At 40.3% G+C, this 18,659-nt stretch overlaps 1 protein-coding gene across 1 annotated transcript in view; it reads right to left on the bottom strand.

The window, feature by feature from the left end:
* The window catches only part of SGK1 (serum/glucocorticoid regulated kinase 1), a 69,881-nt gene extending 53,201 nt beyond the window's left edge, over positions 1-16,680 (bottom strand). Inside the window, exon 1 of the mRNA XM_071436229.1 lies at positions 16,142-16,680. Within this exon, the coding sequence (XP_071292330.1) occupies positions 16,142-16,210 (69 nt within the window). The 5' untranslated portion in view covers positions 16,211-16,680. The remainder of the gene's footprint in view (positions 1-16,141) is intronic.
* Positions 16,681-18,659: the final 1,979 nt, after the last annotated feature.

Here is an 18,659-nt window from a genome sequence, read left to right as displayed (position 1 = left end):
AAGGCAGGTTATGCAGGGACATAATGTCTTGCAAGATTGGGCCCTTTGTGGATGGGGCAGTCACTCTGCCCCAGTGTCTGATACGGGACTGTGGATTTTAGAAGGATTTGGCAATAGGGTGGGAAGATACACATCCTGGAGTAATATTTATGTGAAAGAAAAATGGCATAAGATTGTAGACAAATTTGATAGGCCATTAGATGTTTAAAATTGAAGATATTTGCTGAGGACTGAGCATAAACTGGATGATGGAATGGCTTGAGGAAAACTGTGGAAAAAACTGCTTGGAGGTCCACTACTATCAGGCAGTTCTCAATGAAACATCACACCCATCAACACAATAGTATCAAATGTAATCTGACAGCCTGTGCAACCCTGTGCTCTGTGCAGCAGCATTTTCTCCCTCTGAAACTTTGGATGGACTTTTTTTCATATTTTTGTGGGAAATTGGAATAAACCACTCTGTGCCCTTGAATTTTTCTGTACTTAAATGCCATTCTTCATGAAAGTTTGTTTGCATCAGTTATGGGTTATTTTGGCTCTTGGTCAGCTCCTTTACTCTGCATGTTGAATTTCAAAGCCTCTGGATATTCTTTTCCCTGCCCGACAATACCAAACGCCTGGAGTGTGATCTAGGTCAGTGTATGTGCCTGTGTTTGAGTTCTGCCTCCCTCTGATATCAAATGTACATTCCTCCTTCTCCAGTTGCTGTTCATCTGATCCCTTCTTTCCTTTTCCTGACGTTATCTAATTGCACCCTGGACAAGGATTTGAATTTTCATCCATTATGTAAACGCGAGGTGGACACAGAGCTCTTGGAATCATCTCCCCCGAAGTCTTGAAGGCGACTGTCAGGAAACCTATTTAAATTACAATTAGGTAGATTAAGGGAATGAAAAGCTCCATTGTTCAAACTGTATACAGTCATCTACTTGAGTGGAAAGTGGTAAACGAGAGGCAGGCTGATTAATGCCCCGACTGAGATCTAGCACTACTCTCTAGCTGACTCTGACATTTAATTTGTCATGTCCCATGGGAAATGCGGCACAGCAAAACAATCAGTTTGTCAAATCACCTCGAGCTATTTTTTTTCCCTGCAGATCCCTGAAACACACAACTTTGTTGATTAATAATCACATTTTATTTTAAAAGGGAAAGTGAAGGGCAACTCGCTGCACAGTCATCATTTGCGGCTTTCCCTGCAAAGCCAAGAAGTCGCTCGCTAAAAAGCAGACAGAGGCCAAATAGCAGAGCACTTTGTTTCTGTCCAAGGCTGGATGTACATGCCCTGGATTCAAGGAGAGTTTAGTCCTCCAGCTGTGCCAGGAAAAAGGTTACCTGCATGTGAGGGGGATCTGGGGAAGGACAAATTTGCCACAGCTCAGGGTAGAGAAGTGCAGGGAATCACCATGTTCTTCACAGGAGCCCCAGCACACTTCAGTATTGCAGGGGAATATACAGCATCTGGCAGAAATCAGATCTATCCAAGGGAAGGCACAGCAAATATTTAAGTACTTGTTGTTGTCATCACTTGCAATGTTAACACATCAAGTGAATAAGGCAGATTTTCATGATCTTAAGTGTGAATGACATGTCTCTGGGCCACAGAAGAAAGTCAGCAAAGGCAAGATTCTTAAAAAAATATATGTCAACATGTGACTGCATTCAGGCACTAATCCCAAAAGTTGATGGGTACCAAAACGACTCAAGAAATCTGGAATCCTCTAAATATGGGTCCAAATATTTCTGCTGAGCAAGTTGTAAATCATGTAGTTCAAGGCATGAAGAGCAGCAGAAAAGTTAGGCACACCAGTATTGCAAATAACTACTGTTAATGGGCACAGTGCAAACTGCCTCGTTGATTTTCCTGTTCCAGTAAATGGGAAAGCTCTTGCCAGCTCCAGTAGTGCAGGAGAAAGTTTGTAAAACCCACGTCTCACATTAATACCTAAATTAACTTTTGCTGTGCCCTTACACTGATTTTTTGGTAATGTGGCACCAAAAAATTCTAAACAACTGAATAGGCACCACTTTTAGGATTTTCCTCTTTTGCTTCCTCCCATGTTGTCCTTATAACAATTGTTAGTGTCATGGGATTCTTCTCTCTGTGAATAAATAAATAACTGATGTGTTGGAATCAGGTAAGAGCTCTTGGATCAATTGCAAGCACTGATGGCACTTGTTACTACACGAGATGGGACAATAGATTCATTGTCCCTTCTGGTGTATAAACACCCTCTGCGTATTATGTCAAAGAGCAAAACAAAACAAAATGGGGTTTATTGTGTATGTGCAAGTGTAATCTTTCCAGGCTACCAAGTTAAAAGTGCTTTTCATCTAGATCAAATAAAAACAACACAAACAATACAACCCGAAATCCTATCCAGTCTGAGGCTGCTCGCTGGTACCTTCCCTTCTCTAGTCTATGTTTTATGTGAGCAATGCCAATTGTCAGTAAGCCTAGGCAACATTTATTTTAACTCCTGCTTTGATAAACACCCCATCCCACATCTATTAGTCAAAGCCTCAAATCAGTCTGCAGGGTACTGTGAGAATCTGATCTGGGCACAGGAATGCATGCTTGGATGTGAATGGCAGCAAAGGTAGGTGAATGAAAAAATTCCAGGCAAAACAAAGATACCTCAGTGTACATTTTCTCCATCTCAGTTTCCTGATGCAATGGTTATTTTGCATCCTTCAGTAATCTGGGCTGAAATAGCCCAGCATTATAAAGTTTAACTGTAGTGCAAGAATAATGACTGCAGTGGCAGAACATTATGGATGACTGGTTACAGCACCAAGTCCCATTCAGTAGTCATCCTTAACTATTCAAAAGCTTCATACTGTCAGAGCAGGGAAGCATATTTTGTGTGGCCTGAAATTAATAACTTCCCTATTTCAAATTTGAGCCTAACTCTACACTTCACTAATCTCCTTTAGATCTGGCAGAAGGTGACCTTTCTAATTTATTATATAACTTTGCACAGCATCCTAATTTTTTGTCAATCTTCAAAGCAACCAGGACCACTAGATGAGCTGATTTAGGATGCCTGGTCCTTCTGGCCCTGTGAGAGAGACATGCCAAAATATTCACAGAGCTGTGAGACAGACCATACACCTTAGAAAGCTGCAGTATTCCCAGAGGGGTTCCCAGTGAAAGATGGCAGTAATTTTTTACAGATCAGCCTTTGACAGGTCCCTGGGATCTGGCAGCAGGGACCTTTGCTGTGCAAGCCCATGTGTAGAATGGCATGGCAGTGCCATGGGGGACTTGCCACAGCCTTGGTCAAGCCCCACTTGAGCACTCTGGGGTGGTCCTGTCATCTATCAGACTGGGTAACACAGGCAGGCAAATGTCCTTACTCTTCTTTTCCAAGTCAAAGGAGATACTGAGTAATAGAATCACAGAATAGGTTTGGGTTGGAACAAACCTTAAAGATCCTGCAGTTCTCAGCCCTCTGCCATGGGCAGGGACACCTTACACTTGACTAGGTTGCTTAAAGTCCCATGCCACTCAAATTAGCCATTTCTAAATGGCATCCCAGCTGAGATGCAGTGTGCAAAACACCAATAAATTTCTATCAGGATCTAAAAGATTGTTTTATTCCAAACCATACAAGAACTTAAGACTTAAAAAACCATCATCAGCAGGGACTTAAGCTAGGAGGAGGATTTATAGTTCAAGTGTTTTGACAAATTAATTCATTGCCAAATGTGACCAATTCTTATAAGATCATTCACTGATTTTCATCACTGATTTTTTCTCCACTAGGATGATAAATTGAACTTATGGAAAGCAGACCACTTGATACATACTCTGTCACTGTAGGAGAACATATGGTCCTGAATAATTTGAAAATAAAACATACATCGTTGTCTAGCAATTGCACAGACTGAAAGTAAACGTCCTTGATAAAAGAGACTCTTTTGAGGTTAAAATCTGTTGGTTAATGATTCAAAATTTTCTGTGCATGATATTCTTTAGATATATGTAATAAAATCTTAGCTCAGGCTATCTGAAAGATGGACCAAATGTTTATAGCATTTCCTGCTCCAAAAGCTGCCAGCAACATTTATTTATAATCCCATGAGGAGAAAACTATTATTTTCTAGATACATTTCAATCTACTCTGAAATCTGCTTGAATTTCACCAAGTTTCCCATCACTCTGTGGTGACTAGATGCCTCCTCCATTTGAGAAATAGGTCTTACAAGTCCTCCTTGGAGAGGGGGAAATGACTCAGTGCTTCAAAAACAAAACAGCAAACACAAGATGAACTAACAAATCTGAAACCCCATCCCAATGCAATTTCATCACCTATAAAACTGCAGCTGTTTCAATTTGTGAAGCTAAGCAGTTTCTCCTGCACCTGTCAAACCTGCCTGGCATTTCAATAAATTTTTCCATGTGTTGTTTTTGCTCCTGCTTTAAAATAGCTGGAGAAATATGGTTTTAAGAAGGGCTAAGTACAGACAAAAAGTACAGTTAATCGGAGTAAAACCACATTTTCAAACTGCCAGTCAAAACCAGTCATTCATATGTATTAAAGAAATAAGTGTTCTTAAGTGAAAAACATAGTAACAGATGCAAACCAGACGCACTCAAAAAGTATGAAACAAGGGAGGCCTTCTTTCTGCCCTTTACATTATTTCCTTTCTTAGCTTAGTATTTTTCCAAGGGCACATTCACACACGCAAGAAACATATTATCCAGCATTTATTCCTTGTGGTCTTCACTTTATTTACAAGATGAAGGCAATAAAGAGCTTTGTTTTAGAAACACAAGCTGAAGTGTAAGTCACCAATGCTGACTTATCCGCTTGTGGGTTGGAGTCTCCCACATGTGTAGGTTGTTAGTTTTGGGAAGATTGTGACTGAAGCAGATTGTTTTAAGTCTCTTATTCCATATGCTTTGTTATGTGTAGATTTTCTTTTGCTTAACTCTTGCAAATAAAAGATAAATTTTCTGAAGTCATTTTGGGCAAAAGCTACTGAAAGCTAGCACATTTTTCCTCTGAGAATGCCAACATTTTTTGAGGGTTCAATGCCAAGCAGGTTAAACAATAATTATGACATCAGAGAAAATATTAAAAATATCCTGCAAATAGGATAATTTACATGGTTTCAATTTGGTGTGCAAATCCTTTTAGAGGACTGCTAGTCACCAATATAAATTACTGTGTCAAAGAATAAGTGAAATGGAGAAAGCAAATAGAAATTGAAGAAGACACATAGAAGGAGATAATACCTGAGACAGGTTTTTAAATGGACTGAATACTTTTCCTAGTATTGTGACCATGAAATAAAGGAAATCAGATTTCAGCCTAGCATTGTGGACTTGGCTGGTTACTTCTTCACTAAAGACAGTTTTTGGAAAAGCAGCAAATGCACCAATCTCAGCTCCTTTCCATCCTTGCAAATCATTTCTCTCATTGGCAGAGCACCTGGGCATGTGGCACACCTGCTTTTGATTCACTTGGTAGGGCAGGTGAACCAATTTTTAGGTGGCATACCTACAATGGAGAAACCCCGTGTGGTTGTCTGGATCCCATATAAACACACAAATGTGCAAAGATATTTAGGTGCAGAAGCTGCTGGGGTTTTCCAGGGCTCACACAAGTTACTCCAAGGGCTTCACAAAGCACACTGCTAGGCTGGGCTCTCTAGCAGCTTGCAATGAGAAGCAGCAATCTCTCCTTTCAGCTCTGTATGGGCCTATTCAGTACACAGGCTACTATGTGGGAAAGGTCCAGGTTGGTTTGCCCTTGGAGAGAAAAAAGGGAGAAGTATGATGAACAGAAGAAATTTGTTGAAAAGAAGATGATTTATTTACATATTTAACTTCTGGACCACTGCCAGTGTGCTTGGAACTGCACAGAAAGAGAACCTCATGAGGCTTGTCTCATATCTAATTACAGCTCTTTCAGGCTTAGTATATATGGAGTAATTGGGGAATGGAATGAACAATCTCAGAGTAGCTCTGACCTTTTTTCCCTTCAACAGTTCTTAATTAATCTTAAATAGAGAAGGAAATAATTTATTTTGTCCAAGCAAGATATCCCAGACCTTTGCTCTCTTATCACTGTACAAAAGAAAAAAATGCAGTACAGAAGAAGAGACATAAAAAAATAAAGGAACTTTTGAATCTGAAATGAGACCTCTTTCTCTCACAGGGAGCTGATGGAAGGTGCATGCATGGACACCATAGGCTTAGGAGAGAATGGACACTAATGAATGCTTCTTTCTGACAGGGTGAATCAAATATCACAATCTTCTTATCAAAAAAACACATCTCCCATCTCCACCACGTGCATTGTAACTCCTGATGTTAGGCATTGGGGAGACGCTGTCAAACTGAAATGCAGAAGCTAAAAGAGAAGTTTCAGGGCCAAGATAATGAATAGAGACTCTAGATTCCATCCTGATGACTGTGTTTCTTCTTGTCTCTCCACCTCTCTAAAGGTCTTGGTAGTATTAAAGATGTCTTTGGATGATAGCTGGATCTTTAGGATGCCCATCTAGAGTTGCTAAGCATTGAGCAGCATTCATGTTCATCTGTTTTTTGGGAGTTCAAGACCCCTGACTAGTAGTGCTAAATAAAAAGGCTTGGTAATTAATTAACTTTGTATGCCAGTGTCTGAGATGAACAAGAAATCAGTGTGAAGTCAGTGATATCACTGTATAAAGGGTTAGGGTGTCCATGGAGCAGGAGAGAAGATGACATGGAGCCAGAATGCAAACTGAGCACAAAACCTGGAGGCACAGCAGCTGTGGTTTTAATCAAACCTCCAGTCTGCTGGCATAAGAAGAAAAGGTCACACTACAGAGCTAAAGGTTGCTTTGGTTTGTATTTCACGGGCTGTCCTCCTCCAACATTACCTTCCATTATCTTCTCTTCACATGAGTTTTCTTTATATCACAGCCTAACAGTCAGAAAGGTTTTACACAGAGGATTCCCACAGTCACTTTGTTCCTACAGGATAGAGGTTTAGTCCAACACTCTAACCAGAAAAGTTGATACTACAATGGTTGTCCTTGCAAGGAGCCCTCCTTTGGGACCCTTAAGGATTGCAGGATCGAAAGTTTTGCATGAATCAGAGTGTGTCAAACAATGTCAATGTGCTTCAAAATGTCATTAATTTTAAAGCTAGAAATAAATTATCATTATTCAAATTCCAACCTACCTACAGTTTAGGCCATTAAAGCTTAACAGTCTTTCATTAGAATAATGCAGGGATCTTTTCAGAAAACAAAAGATACTGAAAGAACTGTATATTTTTTTCACTAATCTTAATGAATTAGCTTGGAAAGAATTTCAAGCCATTTTATGGACCTATTCTTTGGTAAATTTTTGCAATACATCTAGATTTGTATTGTTGACCTGCAGTTCAAGCATTTTTCTTAATAACCTTTTTCACTTATTTGTGCTACACACTTGCAAACTTTTAACAGTCCCAGTTAAAAGCATACATGTGAACTGACTGAAGCAAGACAAATATCTAATAAAAACAGCACAAAATAAAATAAAATATGTCTTTCCCATTAGAAGTACAAAAGCCCCCAGCTATTCCCCAATCAGTCATATAAAAATAATTTTGATGGCAACAGTAGTCAGTGATTTTGACTATCTTATTTGTGTCCATGAAGTCTCAATTGAGATTTGAAGTATTTAGGTGCTGTCAGTGTCCTTTTCTCTACCCTGAGGAGCTTGCAATCTAGACAGCTGGTGAAATGATGCTTCTTGATCTAGTTGAGGTAGATTCCCAGGGTCATATGTTACACAGGAGCCTGAGTTGCAATGAGTTTGTTTTCCTGCGTACTCTTTTAGCACCCAGTACTGGTGTGAGGAATCTCCTTTAAAATTCCTCCTGGAAAAGTCCCAGCCCACAGGGATGCTGAAAGAGTGCTGATCTGGGTAGGTGCAAATTGAGCCTTTCCAGAGTAGGAGCCCCAGGGTCATGTTCCATCCCCATATCACACCTGTAGTCAGCTGGCAGTGGGGCAGTGGAAGCAGGGTTCCCATTCCTCCTTTTGAATATTGAGTGTTTTCAGAAAAGTCCTAATGTGCACTGCCTGACTGACAGGGATTTTTACCTTGTGTAGTCCTCTGGATCTTTTCAGAAGACAACTGAACGCCCATGGCATGGTTTGCACAGTGTACAAATATATGTGTGGCCCTGAAGAGCACAAGCAGACAGGTTGTTGGCATCTGAAAAAGCAGCCCCTTGACTACTGAGCTGCAGCATTTACACACAGCTCCTCCTTCACTGGAGCTCGGACATTAAACAATTTGCTGCTGCTGGTGGTGGACACCAAACCAACATCAGTGCACACCTACAGCAAAAAGAGGCTGTCCCCATGCCTTGCACAGCTCACCATCCATGCTACTGATGTTATGCAGAAACTTGGTTATTAGGGTTTTCTTGTGAGAGACAAAAAAGCAGTGAAATAAGTGCTGGATTATGGAGCACAGCAGGCTCCAGTCTCAGGCTGTCCCCTCTCCAGCCATTTCTGATGGGCCACAGTATGAGAACAGGCTTGGTCATGCTGCAAGACACTTATAAGACAAACGTGCCCCTTGGCACTCTTGACTTTGCAGGGCAGGCAGAATCTCAATTTGTGATGCTTTTTCCTTTTGCAATCTTTTAATGAGCTGAGTAGACTGGAAATAATAGCTTGTCAACTTAACACAGTATCTAGCATCTTCTGATGCCACTGCCATGTCAGCAAGACTGTATTAAACACGTCTGACTACTTGAAAAAAAAAATATTTTGGTGCTGCTGCTGTTAAGCTGCTTAAAATGCTTGCATAAATTTCAGCCACACAGATGTTTGCTGCTGCTCTTTCAAGGAAAGGAAATTATTATTTTAGTGGTGAAAACTTAGAGTAAAGGTCAGGAAAGAAAGAATAACTGTTGTCTTATATATAACTGCTGTCTTGTATATGAGTTTGTCTAACTGACTGAGTTGCCTATTTTCTCTTTGTGCACCTATCTGTGAAATGGGTATGATTATTCTACCTTGTAAGGATATTTTGAGTCTTGGTTAATTGCTTGTGAGCTGATCTGGAAATCTCTCAGTACAGTCTTCAATAAACATTAAGATTTATTGCTTTTGGAGCTATTGTTTTCTTACTCCCTATATTTAATAGTCTTGCCATAAAAGCAACTGTTGTAAATAACAACCACTAGCAATTATTTTGTGATAACGTGCTATTAAAAAAAAAAAAACCAAACAAAACGTTCTGTGTTATTGATTTGATTTTGCAACACAGTTTTGTTGTTTTAGGTTTTGCTTGGCTTTCCACTGCCTTAGCATCTCCATTTACATATTTTTCTGCAGAGATGGTTCCTGTCCTCCTGTTTTCTTCTTCTTTACATCAGCCAATTTGTTAGAAAGATATAAGCTTTCCCCTTGCTTTCAATTCTCTGATTACTTTCTCTATGGACACAACCCTTGACCTCCCCTGAGCTTGTAACCCTCATCAAAGCCATGTCTTTAATTAGCAGATAGAGTAACATATACACAGAGTTGCTCCAAACTCATAGTCCTTCCCAGTCCCTGCAGCTCATATTTATCAATCTCCCCATTTGGCAGAGGAATCACATTGATTTTTCATCAGACACAGCTGTCTCCTTTCTTAGGATCTCAGTTTGCATCACCAGTTACCACACAGCTAAGGGTGTCCAAAACCCTCTGTGCTGTTCTTCTTGCTGACGTTTTCTTGCATCACAATGTTTTTCAGACAATTTGGATGTTTAGACTAAGGGTAAATGATACTGAGGCTGCTGAGCTGAGTTATGAGAGCAGTGACAACATTGTGTCTGGGGCAGAATTGCTCTAAGAATTTGACTCCACACTCTGTGGCATTTAAAACACTGTCAATATGCACTTGGCAGAAGACTGGGAGATCTCACAGCTGGCCCTTCCCCAAAAAGAAGCCATGATCAGTTCTGAAGGCATGTAACGAAGGCAGACCAAAGCACTCTTCAGGTTCAAGCAATATCTAATCTGATCTTGAAAGGAATGAGCCAGAGCAGGCTCTCAAAGGAACCTACCCCCATCGCTATTTGATTTTAGTGATGGTGGATAATGAGGACCTGAAAGCAGTAAAAGAGCTGAGAGCATGTTTGGAAAAATCTAGTCAGAATCTGAAATTAAAAAAAAAAAAAAAAGAAGTCCATTTTTCAGAAAGAGTGAGGTAAGATAAAGAGTAAATCTTTAAATGAATTCTGTGCTCTGAGTTTTCCAGGAGGACAATGATGTACAGCATAGAAGAAAAAAACTTATGGGACTGTGTGAACAGAAACAAAACTATCACATCTGAAGGGAGAGCAAATTTTAAAAAGTTCAGTAGAAAATGAGATAACATGCAACATGAATTTACCAGTATGCCAAACTTGCCTGATGTCTTCCTTTGATGAGGCAAATGTGGATAATTTAATCCATATGGTCTTTGGTAGCACAGTAACAGTGATAACCCAGGGGAAATAAGTTAAAATGGAGAATAAGAATAGTCTTACAAATATAATCATGGGCTAAAGGAGCAAGCAAAAAGTGTATTGTCAAGAGGAACATTACTACTGGTGATGGATTTGATACAGAACCTAGGCTTGTGCTCAGAAAATTTGCCAGTGACACATAGATCTGCATAGCAAAAGAGGACTAGAGTGGGGGGAAAAGAGTGGGAGGGAGGTTGAGATCCCATGAGAAAGAACTTTGAAAGAGGACTGTTTGGATGCTTTGGTAACCCCAAAGAGATCTCTTGGCCAGCAAATATGACAGCTGCCTCTGTCTGCTAGTGTTACTGGGCAAGGGAAAGGAAGTTGTTGTCTAAAGGAAGTTGTCTTCTTTAGCCTAGACAAATAAAGCTGAAAGAAGAAATGACTGCTCTCTATAAATACAGCACTGGTTGTATAGATGAGGGAAGGGCACGATCTATATAAATTATTGCTTTGTGTTAGTAAAAAAGCAAATGGGAATAAATTGGTAATGTGTAAAACTAGGCTGAAAATGAAAGGAGAATTTCTAAATTTTCAAGCAGAGCAGTTTTTTTTAAAACTGGAAGAGAACTGGGCAGCTTCAAGCATTAGCTTGACAAATCTGTGATAGGAATTACAGGAGATGTGTTTAGGAAAGAAGATCAAGCTTAAGTTTAAGGAGTATGGATGTGCTTTCTAGTATTACATTTTTTATGAGAGAGAATGGAAGAGGTTAAAGGAAGGAGAAATGAATAAGAAATAACATTTTCCTCTCTCTTGATATGTTTTCTTGCTTTCCTTTTCTCTCATTCTGCTGTCCTTCCTCTATTCTTCCCTATTTCTTTTTCCTTTTCCTTCCCTTTACCTTTTGAATTTATTAATTTTATTCCAAGCTATTATACTTTAGTTTTAACAGCACTTTCATATTTTAGTTTTGAACAAGGGACTCACAGATACTTTCTTTTCCAGATGTTGCTAGTTTTGTCTCATAAGTCTTTTCCTGTATGCTAGCTGAAAACCAAAATATTAGCTATGTGATCCCAACCCAAAGCTCACCTTGGTTTAATGGGAAGACAGAACAAAACATTTTTTTTAATTGAAAACAAGTACTGCAGAAGGCAATCCCCCCACAGCACAATCTACCAGAGGGACCATAATCTGTAGGAACTCAGCTGGAAGCACTTCATTCAAGGGCTTTCTGTATCACTAAATTACTGTCGCCCTAAAAATGGCACTCAGGTAATTCTGCAGTCCCCTCAGCCATGTGTTGCCTTGGGCTCCAGTGCAGTCTGGGCTGTCATCTTCATGCACGATGATGTTTACAGCTTGGTCTTTTCAGCTTGTGTATGGGGAAAGCTGCTGGTATGTAGTGCCATAAAATATCAACAGAGAGAGGAGCAGGACATGGCTTCCACAAACTGCTTGTTTGGAAAAACTGCATAGAAACAAAGGTTGCTATTTTCTCTTCATTCTTGAGTGTTCACTTTGGCTTGACCTAAATTGCTAATTAATGTAAATTTTCTCAGTGAAAAAGGATTTATGGATATTCTTTTTCTTATCAGGTTTCAGACTAGCAAATCCTTAATCCCTGCAATAAACTTCTTCTCTAAGACATGCCGTTTCTTTTTTTTTTCCTTTTATGGAAGACAGCTATTTCTTTTCCCATTTATCAGTCATTTATCTTCTTCACATTCTGAATAAATTTGTATTTGGTCTTGGTCCATACCTAAGAGGATAAAGAATTTCCATATTCACTGAGGTTACCATATCATGAGCACAGTATTTAAGTGGCAGGGACGGTTCCTCATCACCCACCCTGGTATAACCATGTTGTTTTGGGTTGTGATATATGACACGGCATGTTGTTTTGATATGAAGGAGGTTGTGTATTGTAAAATACTATCCAAGATCTTCATAAGGGGGCCAATGCAACAGAAGAGGCAGTGCAAATACCACAAACACCCACTTGCCAAAAAACATCTGGCAGGGATGGCAGTAGGTGAAAATGAAAGGCCCCTCTGCCCTGGGATATCCCTTGGTCAAAGAGGAATTAGCATATTTGTAGGTTTACCTCATTCAGTGATCTTTTGAACTGGGAGCATCCTGCTGTGTGGGCAATCCTGCACAGCTCTGAAGGATGAGACCTGCAAGCCCCTCACAACAGAAGGATGTGACTTCTGCCAATTAACAAACCATTTTTATTTAACTTTCGGAAAGTCAGGCTGCTGCTGGTATACGGAAAAAAAAGAGATTTTCCAGCCATTTATAGTCAAAGATGTTTAAGGGTTATAAATATGGCTATCCAGAATGCAATGTCAGTGGACAAGGAAAAGGATGGTAGTAAAAATGAAGGTAATTGTGTGCCATCAGATGACAATGTCTTTTAACCTCCCAACCTTGTCAGGAGGTAATCCTTTTATGCCATGGCCCAATATTATTTGAACAATGGTGTTTATAGTTAATCTTCATTGGATTAACTTCAGATTTCCCCCTTGTACTTATATATGGCCCATCTTCTTCTCTCCCCTTCTCTTTTTCAATTTGTGCTATCTTTAATTAAAACCCAATATTTAACCATTAAAACTTCTGATTCTTGGCACAATTACTTGTTACACCTCTTGCAATGAATAAAAGACAGGCATTGTAAATCCATTGGTTTTCTCCAAGCTGCACCCATTTTAAGTGGTTGAAGTCCCTATTTTGTTGTTCCAACCCCACCAGAAGTGAGTGCTACAGGCCATTCTGCAAAACAAATAGTTTCTATTTCCCTTTTTATTTTAATTAAGTGTGCTGCTCTTTAATTTCAGTCTTTCCTTCCTGTTCTCTGACCTCTGGACATGATTAGTCCATACCCTCAATCATCTGACACAGCAGGTAGCATCCCAGAGGGGCAGTACTTTGTAATCAGAGAATAAGCCAGGCTTAAAAAAAAAATCTGTTCCTCAAATTCAAATCAACATTTGAATGCACTTTCAGCCTAGTCTAAATCCACACAGTTCTGCCAGTCCTTTCTGCACTCTTGGACACAGCAACAAACAGGATTTCAATTTAATGAGAGCATAAGGCTCAATGGGAAATGACACCAATGAAGATACATCTGGCACTTTCTTCCAAAAAAAATCTAACTGAGTTGAAAAAACAGCAGCATTTCCCAAAATTTACTCTAGGTTGATTTGGATTTTTTAGAATTAGACTTGGAAAGCACCTCTACTAGGAGTGTGTACTTTTGAGGAGACAGACACAGTGATTTCAAACTGGAGAGATCCGAGCCCCATTCCTTGTTTCATCACAGACCCTGTGATCTGGTGATCTGGGAGAAGCCTTCGCAGTACCCAGATAACAAATCTCCTTCTCTGGGTTTCAGGCATCTGTCAGTAAGGAGGGATAGCAGCACCTCACCCAGCAGCCAGGGCTGCTGGGCTCTGCAGTGCAAGGGCTGCCTCCCACTCTGGATGGATGGAGGATGCATCCACTGGGGTGCTGCTTAGGGAGCACTGGTGCTGTGGGGATGCAAACCATCAAATAGCTCCACCACACACTACACTCAGACCAAGAAACCTTGCAAGTGTGCTTCTGTACATGCAAAATTCTGGTGGTTGTTCAGCCAGAGCGTCCAGATCACTGGCAGAGGACCAAATCAACTCTTGAACCATCTCTCCCTGTTCTCCCAGCAGTTAACATGTGACATGTCACCAGTACAGAAAATACAAGAAATATTTCTGGGAGCCAGCAACACGTTATGAGCATGTAGCTTTTTTTGTTTGTGTGTGTTTCAAACACTGGTATTGGACAATGGAGATTTTCTGCGAGGAAGGTAAGAGAGGTAAGAGAAACATCAATGAACACATACATCTCTTATCAGAAAAGTATAGGGAGAGAATTCCCTTCTTCATTTATCTAAATTGGTTTTACTGATTTTGGCTATCTTCATCACAGCAGCAAAAAGGAAACATCTGTTAATACGAAAACCTTCAGAAACTAAAGGCAGCTATTTGTCCTGTTCCACTGTCCAGGACTGTATCAGTATGCCAGTTTCTTCAATTAACAATCTCTTTCAACAGAAAATTCACTGATTATCAGTGTAGGTCTGGGAAAAAACCACAAATGAAAATATTCCCTTCTTCTAGAACAAAATTAGGTAGAGGTTTCCAATGATAACTTCTCAGTGGCTCTAAACAGATAGAAGACAGTTACCAATACAGGAACCTTATACAGGAATTGTAAGCCAGTTACTTTCCTCTTTAATAATACAATTATAGTAAAACCTTCAAGCAGTTATAAAAAAAACAAACAGATAACCTTGCTGGTAAGCTGAACATCAGACATACATGTGCCAATAGTAATGTACTTAAATGAGAAGCATGTTGGGATGAGAACCATTTTTATGGGTTGAATTTATGTGCTGTTTGAGTTATCAGTCTGAGGCTTCTACAAACCACCTTGGAAACAACAATTGTTGGCTAACACTGCACCTTTTTTCCTCTGAGTGACCCAGCTAGTATTTTCTACATCTGCCCTTAAATGTGGCATCTTGGTGCCTGAAAGGGTTTGACCCCAGCTTACATTTAGATACTGGCATAGGCTTCATTTTTTTTTTTACCTGAAGGGTTAAAAGGACTGACCATATTCTTGGCATAATGGAGAGAGAGAGAGAATGAATGGGGATGAATGAATGAATGAACTAATGAGTGAATGGAGCAGCTTATCTGCTCCTACTCCAGTCTGTTTAAAGAGAGGGTTGTCCTTTTAATCACTCAGGAAATCCTTTCCACTGTGCAGTCCCTGCTAACAATCTCTTTCTGATGCTTTGCTTCTGCTGTCTGGGTCTACTCAGATTTATCCAGAATACCTGTCCTGCTGCCACATGGAAATGACTTTGTTTCTCAAGTTAAATAAAGAGTGTGCAGTATTGTCACCAGAAAAGAGTCAAAGAAACAGAAAGGACTTAGCTAAAGTGATGAGACAGAGTTACACCTGCATTTCTTCGAGGAAATCATCAAATAAAAGGCATAGCAAATATTTTCTAAATCCTGATATATCTAAGTTAAAGATTATAAAAGAAAATCAAATTCAGGTGTAGCTCAGTCTTACTCTTCCCTCCTGCATGAATTCTGATTACAGGCAAATTACAAGCTGTGAAGTATTTTCCTGAGCTCACAAATGCTTCTTTGTTCTCTTTTCCCCCCTACTTTGTGAGATGATGAATGGATGAGGGTAATGCTACACTTCAGGAAAGTAAATGGAAGGTGTGGAGGGAGTCATAACCCTAGGTGGATGTAGAGGAGCGAGTCAGAGACAAGCTGCAACATCCCTGCACTCTGCTTTGGAGTGCATCATCCCAGCCTGAATAGCTGCCTGTATTGCGTCAAGCCCCGGGGTCAGCTGTGACAGAGACACACATTCCACAGCAAAGAGTGCTGATGTAATGCCTTTGGAGCCCCCAGCCTCGTCCCCCTGCCCTGCTCCTCTTCACCTACACTGCTATTGCCCTTGCTCTTCAGTAGAACTGCCCATGCCATGGGCTCCGTAAAGTAGGAGACCAATGTAAAGCACTTTCCTTCTTCAATGACTTTCTCTCTGCTCTAAGTAAGAACTGCAGCAATAATAAAAGAAATAGAAAAAAAAAAAAAAGAAAAGAAAGGATTAAAGGAAAATCTTACCCTCTTTTTAAAAAACTGAAAGGCTGAGCACTTCTTGACTGGAAATCCATTCATGTCTTTGTTGACCATTTTCCACAGTGAAGGGTACACAGTGATAGATCCAGTGTGCCAGTGTGGCACTTGCTCAGTGCATCTGTTTTCCTCTGTATTCTTTCAGCTGATGAAGGAGAGCAGGGCAGGAGGCTCACCGGCACGGCTCAGGCAGCTGTCCTTTACACATTCATCCTCCTGTACCAGCTACTGCAGCAGCAGCAGCAGCAGTGGCAGCAGCAGCAGCCTTTCCCAGCTTTCAGATGCAGCTCTCTATTAGCTTCTTAAAACCATCCCCTAAATACATATACTCCTGTAAAATCGCTTGACAGCTCTCAGATCAGAGGCAGCAGAGCTCAGGCTAAGTGGGGCTCACATAAACCCGGGTCCATCCATCCTGTGAGAGTTACTGGTGCCACATGCTGTACAAGCACAGAGGACACCGTGCTCAATTTGCTATTCTCCTTCTTCAGGTGGTGCGAGTCACTGCTGCTTGAGATGAGAGCTGGTTTTGATTGTGCAAATTTCAGTGGGAGCTGCAGTTCAGCAACAGCACAGAGAGAGAGAGAGAGAGAGAGAGAGAGAGAGGGAGGGGAAGCGGGGGGGAAGGAGAGAGAGAGAGAGAGAGGGAGAGAGAGAGGGAGAGATGCACAGGCAGAGCAGCCGAACACAAATAACCATACAAAGGATAGTAGGAAGGCGCTCAGGGAAAGAAGTGCTGAAAGGCAATATCTTTCCCCTGGGAGGGTGACAGGGGTAGCTGTCATTTTATATGTGAACAGTCTTTGAGTAAGACAAAAAGAAACACAGGTCAATTTAAAAAAATGTTTTTCCTATGTTGTTCTGATTTAAACAGTGGTACTTTGGAAAAAAGCCCATCCAATGATCAATGCCATACTGGGTTATGTGACAGGACATGCTGTAGAGAGTTCAATGAGCTTAAAGGAAACCCACAGTTCCTATAAAGTACATTTTTTATATATGGTGCAGATAAATGTGAACCAAGCAGACACAGACACATTTGTCCAGATATTTCCGTAGAAACATGGATATATAGCTTTTAAAACCCAAAGAGTTTTTTCATTTGAAATAGGACTGAAAGAATCTTGAAAAGGCACCATTTTTAGCTTTCTTTTTATTAAATTCAATTGAGTTAAATGTCACCAAGTCCAGTGAATCCAATAATATGTGTTTAACTAAACTGTGAAGTATATTTTAATTAAGCTACATTTTCTAGAAAGGTTTGGAAAATAAAATAGGGTTTTCATGACCTCCTATCAGCCTATGTTCCAGGTTAATGAAAATCAGTTTCAAGAAAGCACCTAATTTCTAATATTGATCTGGCTTCTCATTCAAGCCATAACTTCCAAGACTGGTCAGCCCAGTAATATAAAGAATATTTTATATATATATATATATGTATATATATATATGAGAGGATACTGCTCTAATGTAAATCATCTCTATATTCAGGTAAATAGACTGAGCATTTCACATTTTTCAGTGGAAGCCATTTTCAGTAGTCTTTGAAGATATTGTGTCACTCTTCCCTGTCCCTTTTATCTCCTCTTTTGAAGATCCTTTAACAATAAGAGCTGTGTATCCTATCCCAGTGCAAGGTTCCCCTTATTGCATGTAGAGAGGTGAAACTATGAACATACATCTACTACCATGGCTGTTCCCCAGAGTATTTCACAGGTCTTTGGACCTGTGCAACTCACTGGAGACCCCAGCCAGAGCAGACTGTAGGCTATAACCTTTTTACAAGTCAACCACATGTATTTCCCAACTCTGTACCTTTAGCTCTCCATCACTGTTTATAAACAATTTGGCTGCACTCATCTTAGACTTGGAATTTCTTAAGGACATAGTATCACAGCATTCATTCAAAACCTCTTTTCCTCATACCTATTTCTGCATTTTTCCCTTTTTTCCCCCCTTCCTTTTCCATCCTTTTTCTGTCCTTTCCTGTCCTTTTCTGTCTTTCCCCCTTGTCTTTAATTGCAGTAGTCACAGCAGTCCCATAATAGTCTGAGAAATATTTCTTGGGCTCGGGTTAAAAATTCTGGTTAAAATTATGAGGGGAAAGTACAGCCTGATCCCAGGTCACAAATGAAGACACTCATTGGGAAGCTACAGTTTTTGTCCAAGCAGCACAAAAGACATAATCTTGATTTTGGATGTTCTTACAGGACTGTCTGAAGCAAGGGGCTGAAAAGGCAATATCTCATCAGAATTGTTTCACTTTATATAACTAATTGTCACTGGAGCAAGGACAGAGGGAATTTTCCACTCTGCTCCTCTGTCTGGGACTAATGGATTTTGCCAAGAAGCAATTCAGCCCAGCCCTTGAAAACCAATCAGCAATTCAGAGTGCCCAGCTAGAGGGGCATTGAGGAGATTTTTAGAAAATATGGAATTCTCAATATGCCTCTGCCAGGCTTCCCTGAAGTGAGCACCACCCTCCTCCACCTTGCAGCCAATCCCT

The sequence above is a fragment of the Agelaius tricolor genome, unplaced genomic scaffold (assembly GCF_023055355.1).
Source record: "Agelaius tricolor isolate 1412-34295 unplaced genomic scaffold, bAgeTri1.0.p SCAF_1, whole genome shotgun sequence".
NCBI classification, from domain to species: domain Eukaryota; kingdom Metazoa; phylum Chordata; class Aves; order Passeriformes; family Icteridae; genus Agelaius; species Agelaius tricolor.
The sequence above is the reverse complement of the archived record's forward strand: the minus strand, read 5'-3'. Positions and strand labels throughout refer to the sequence as shown.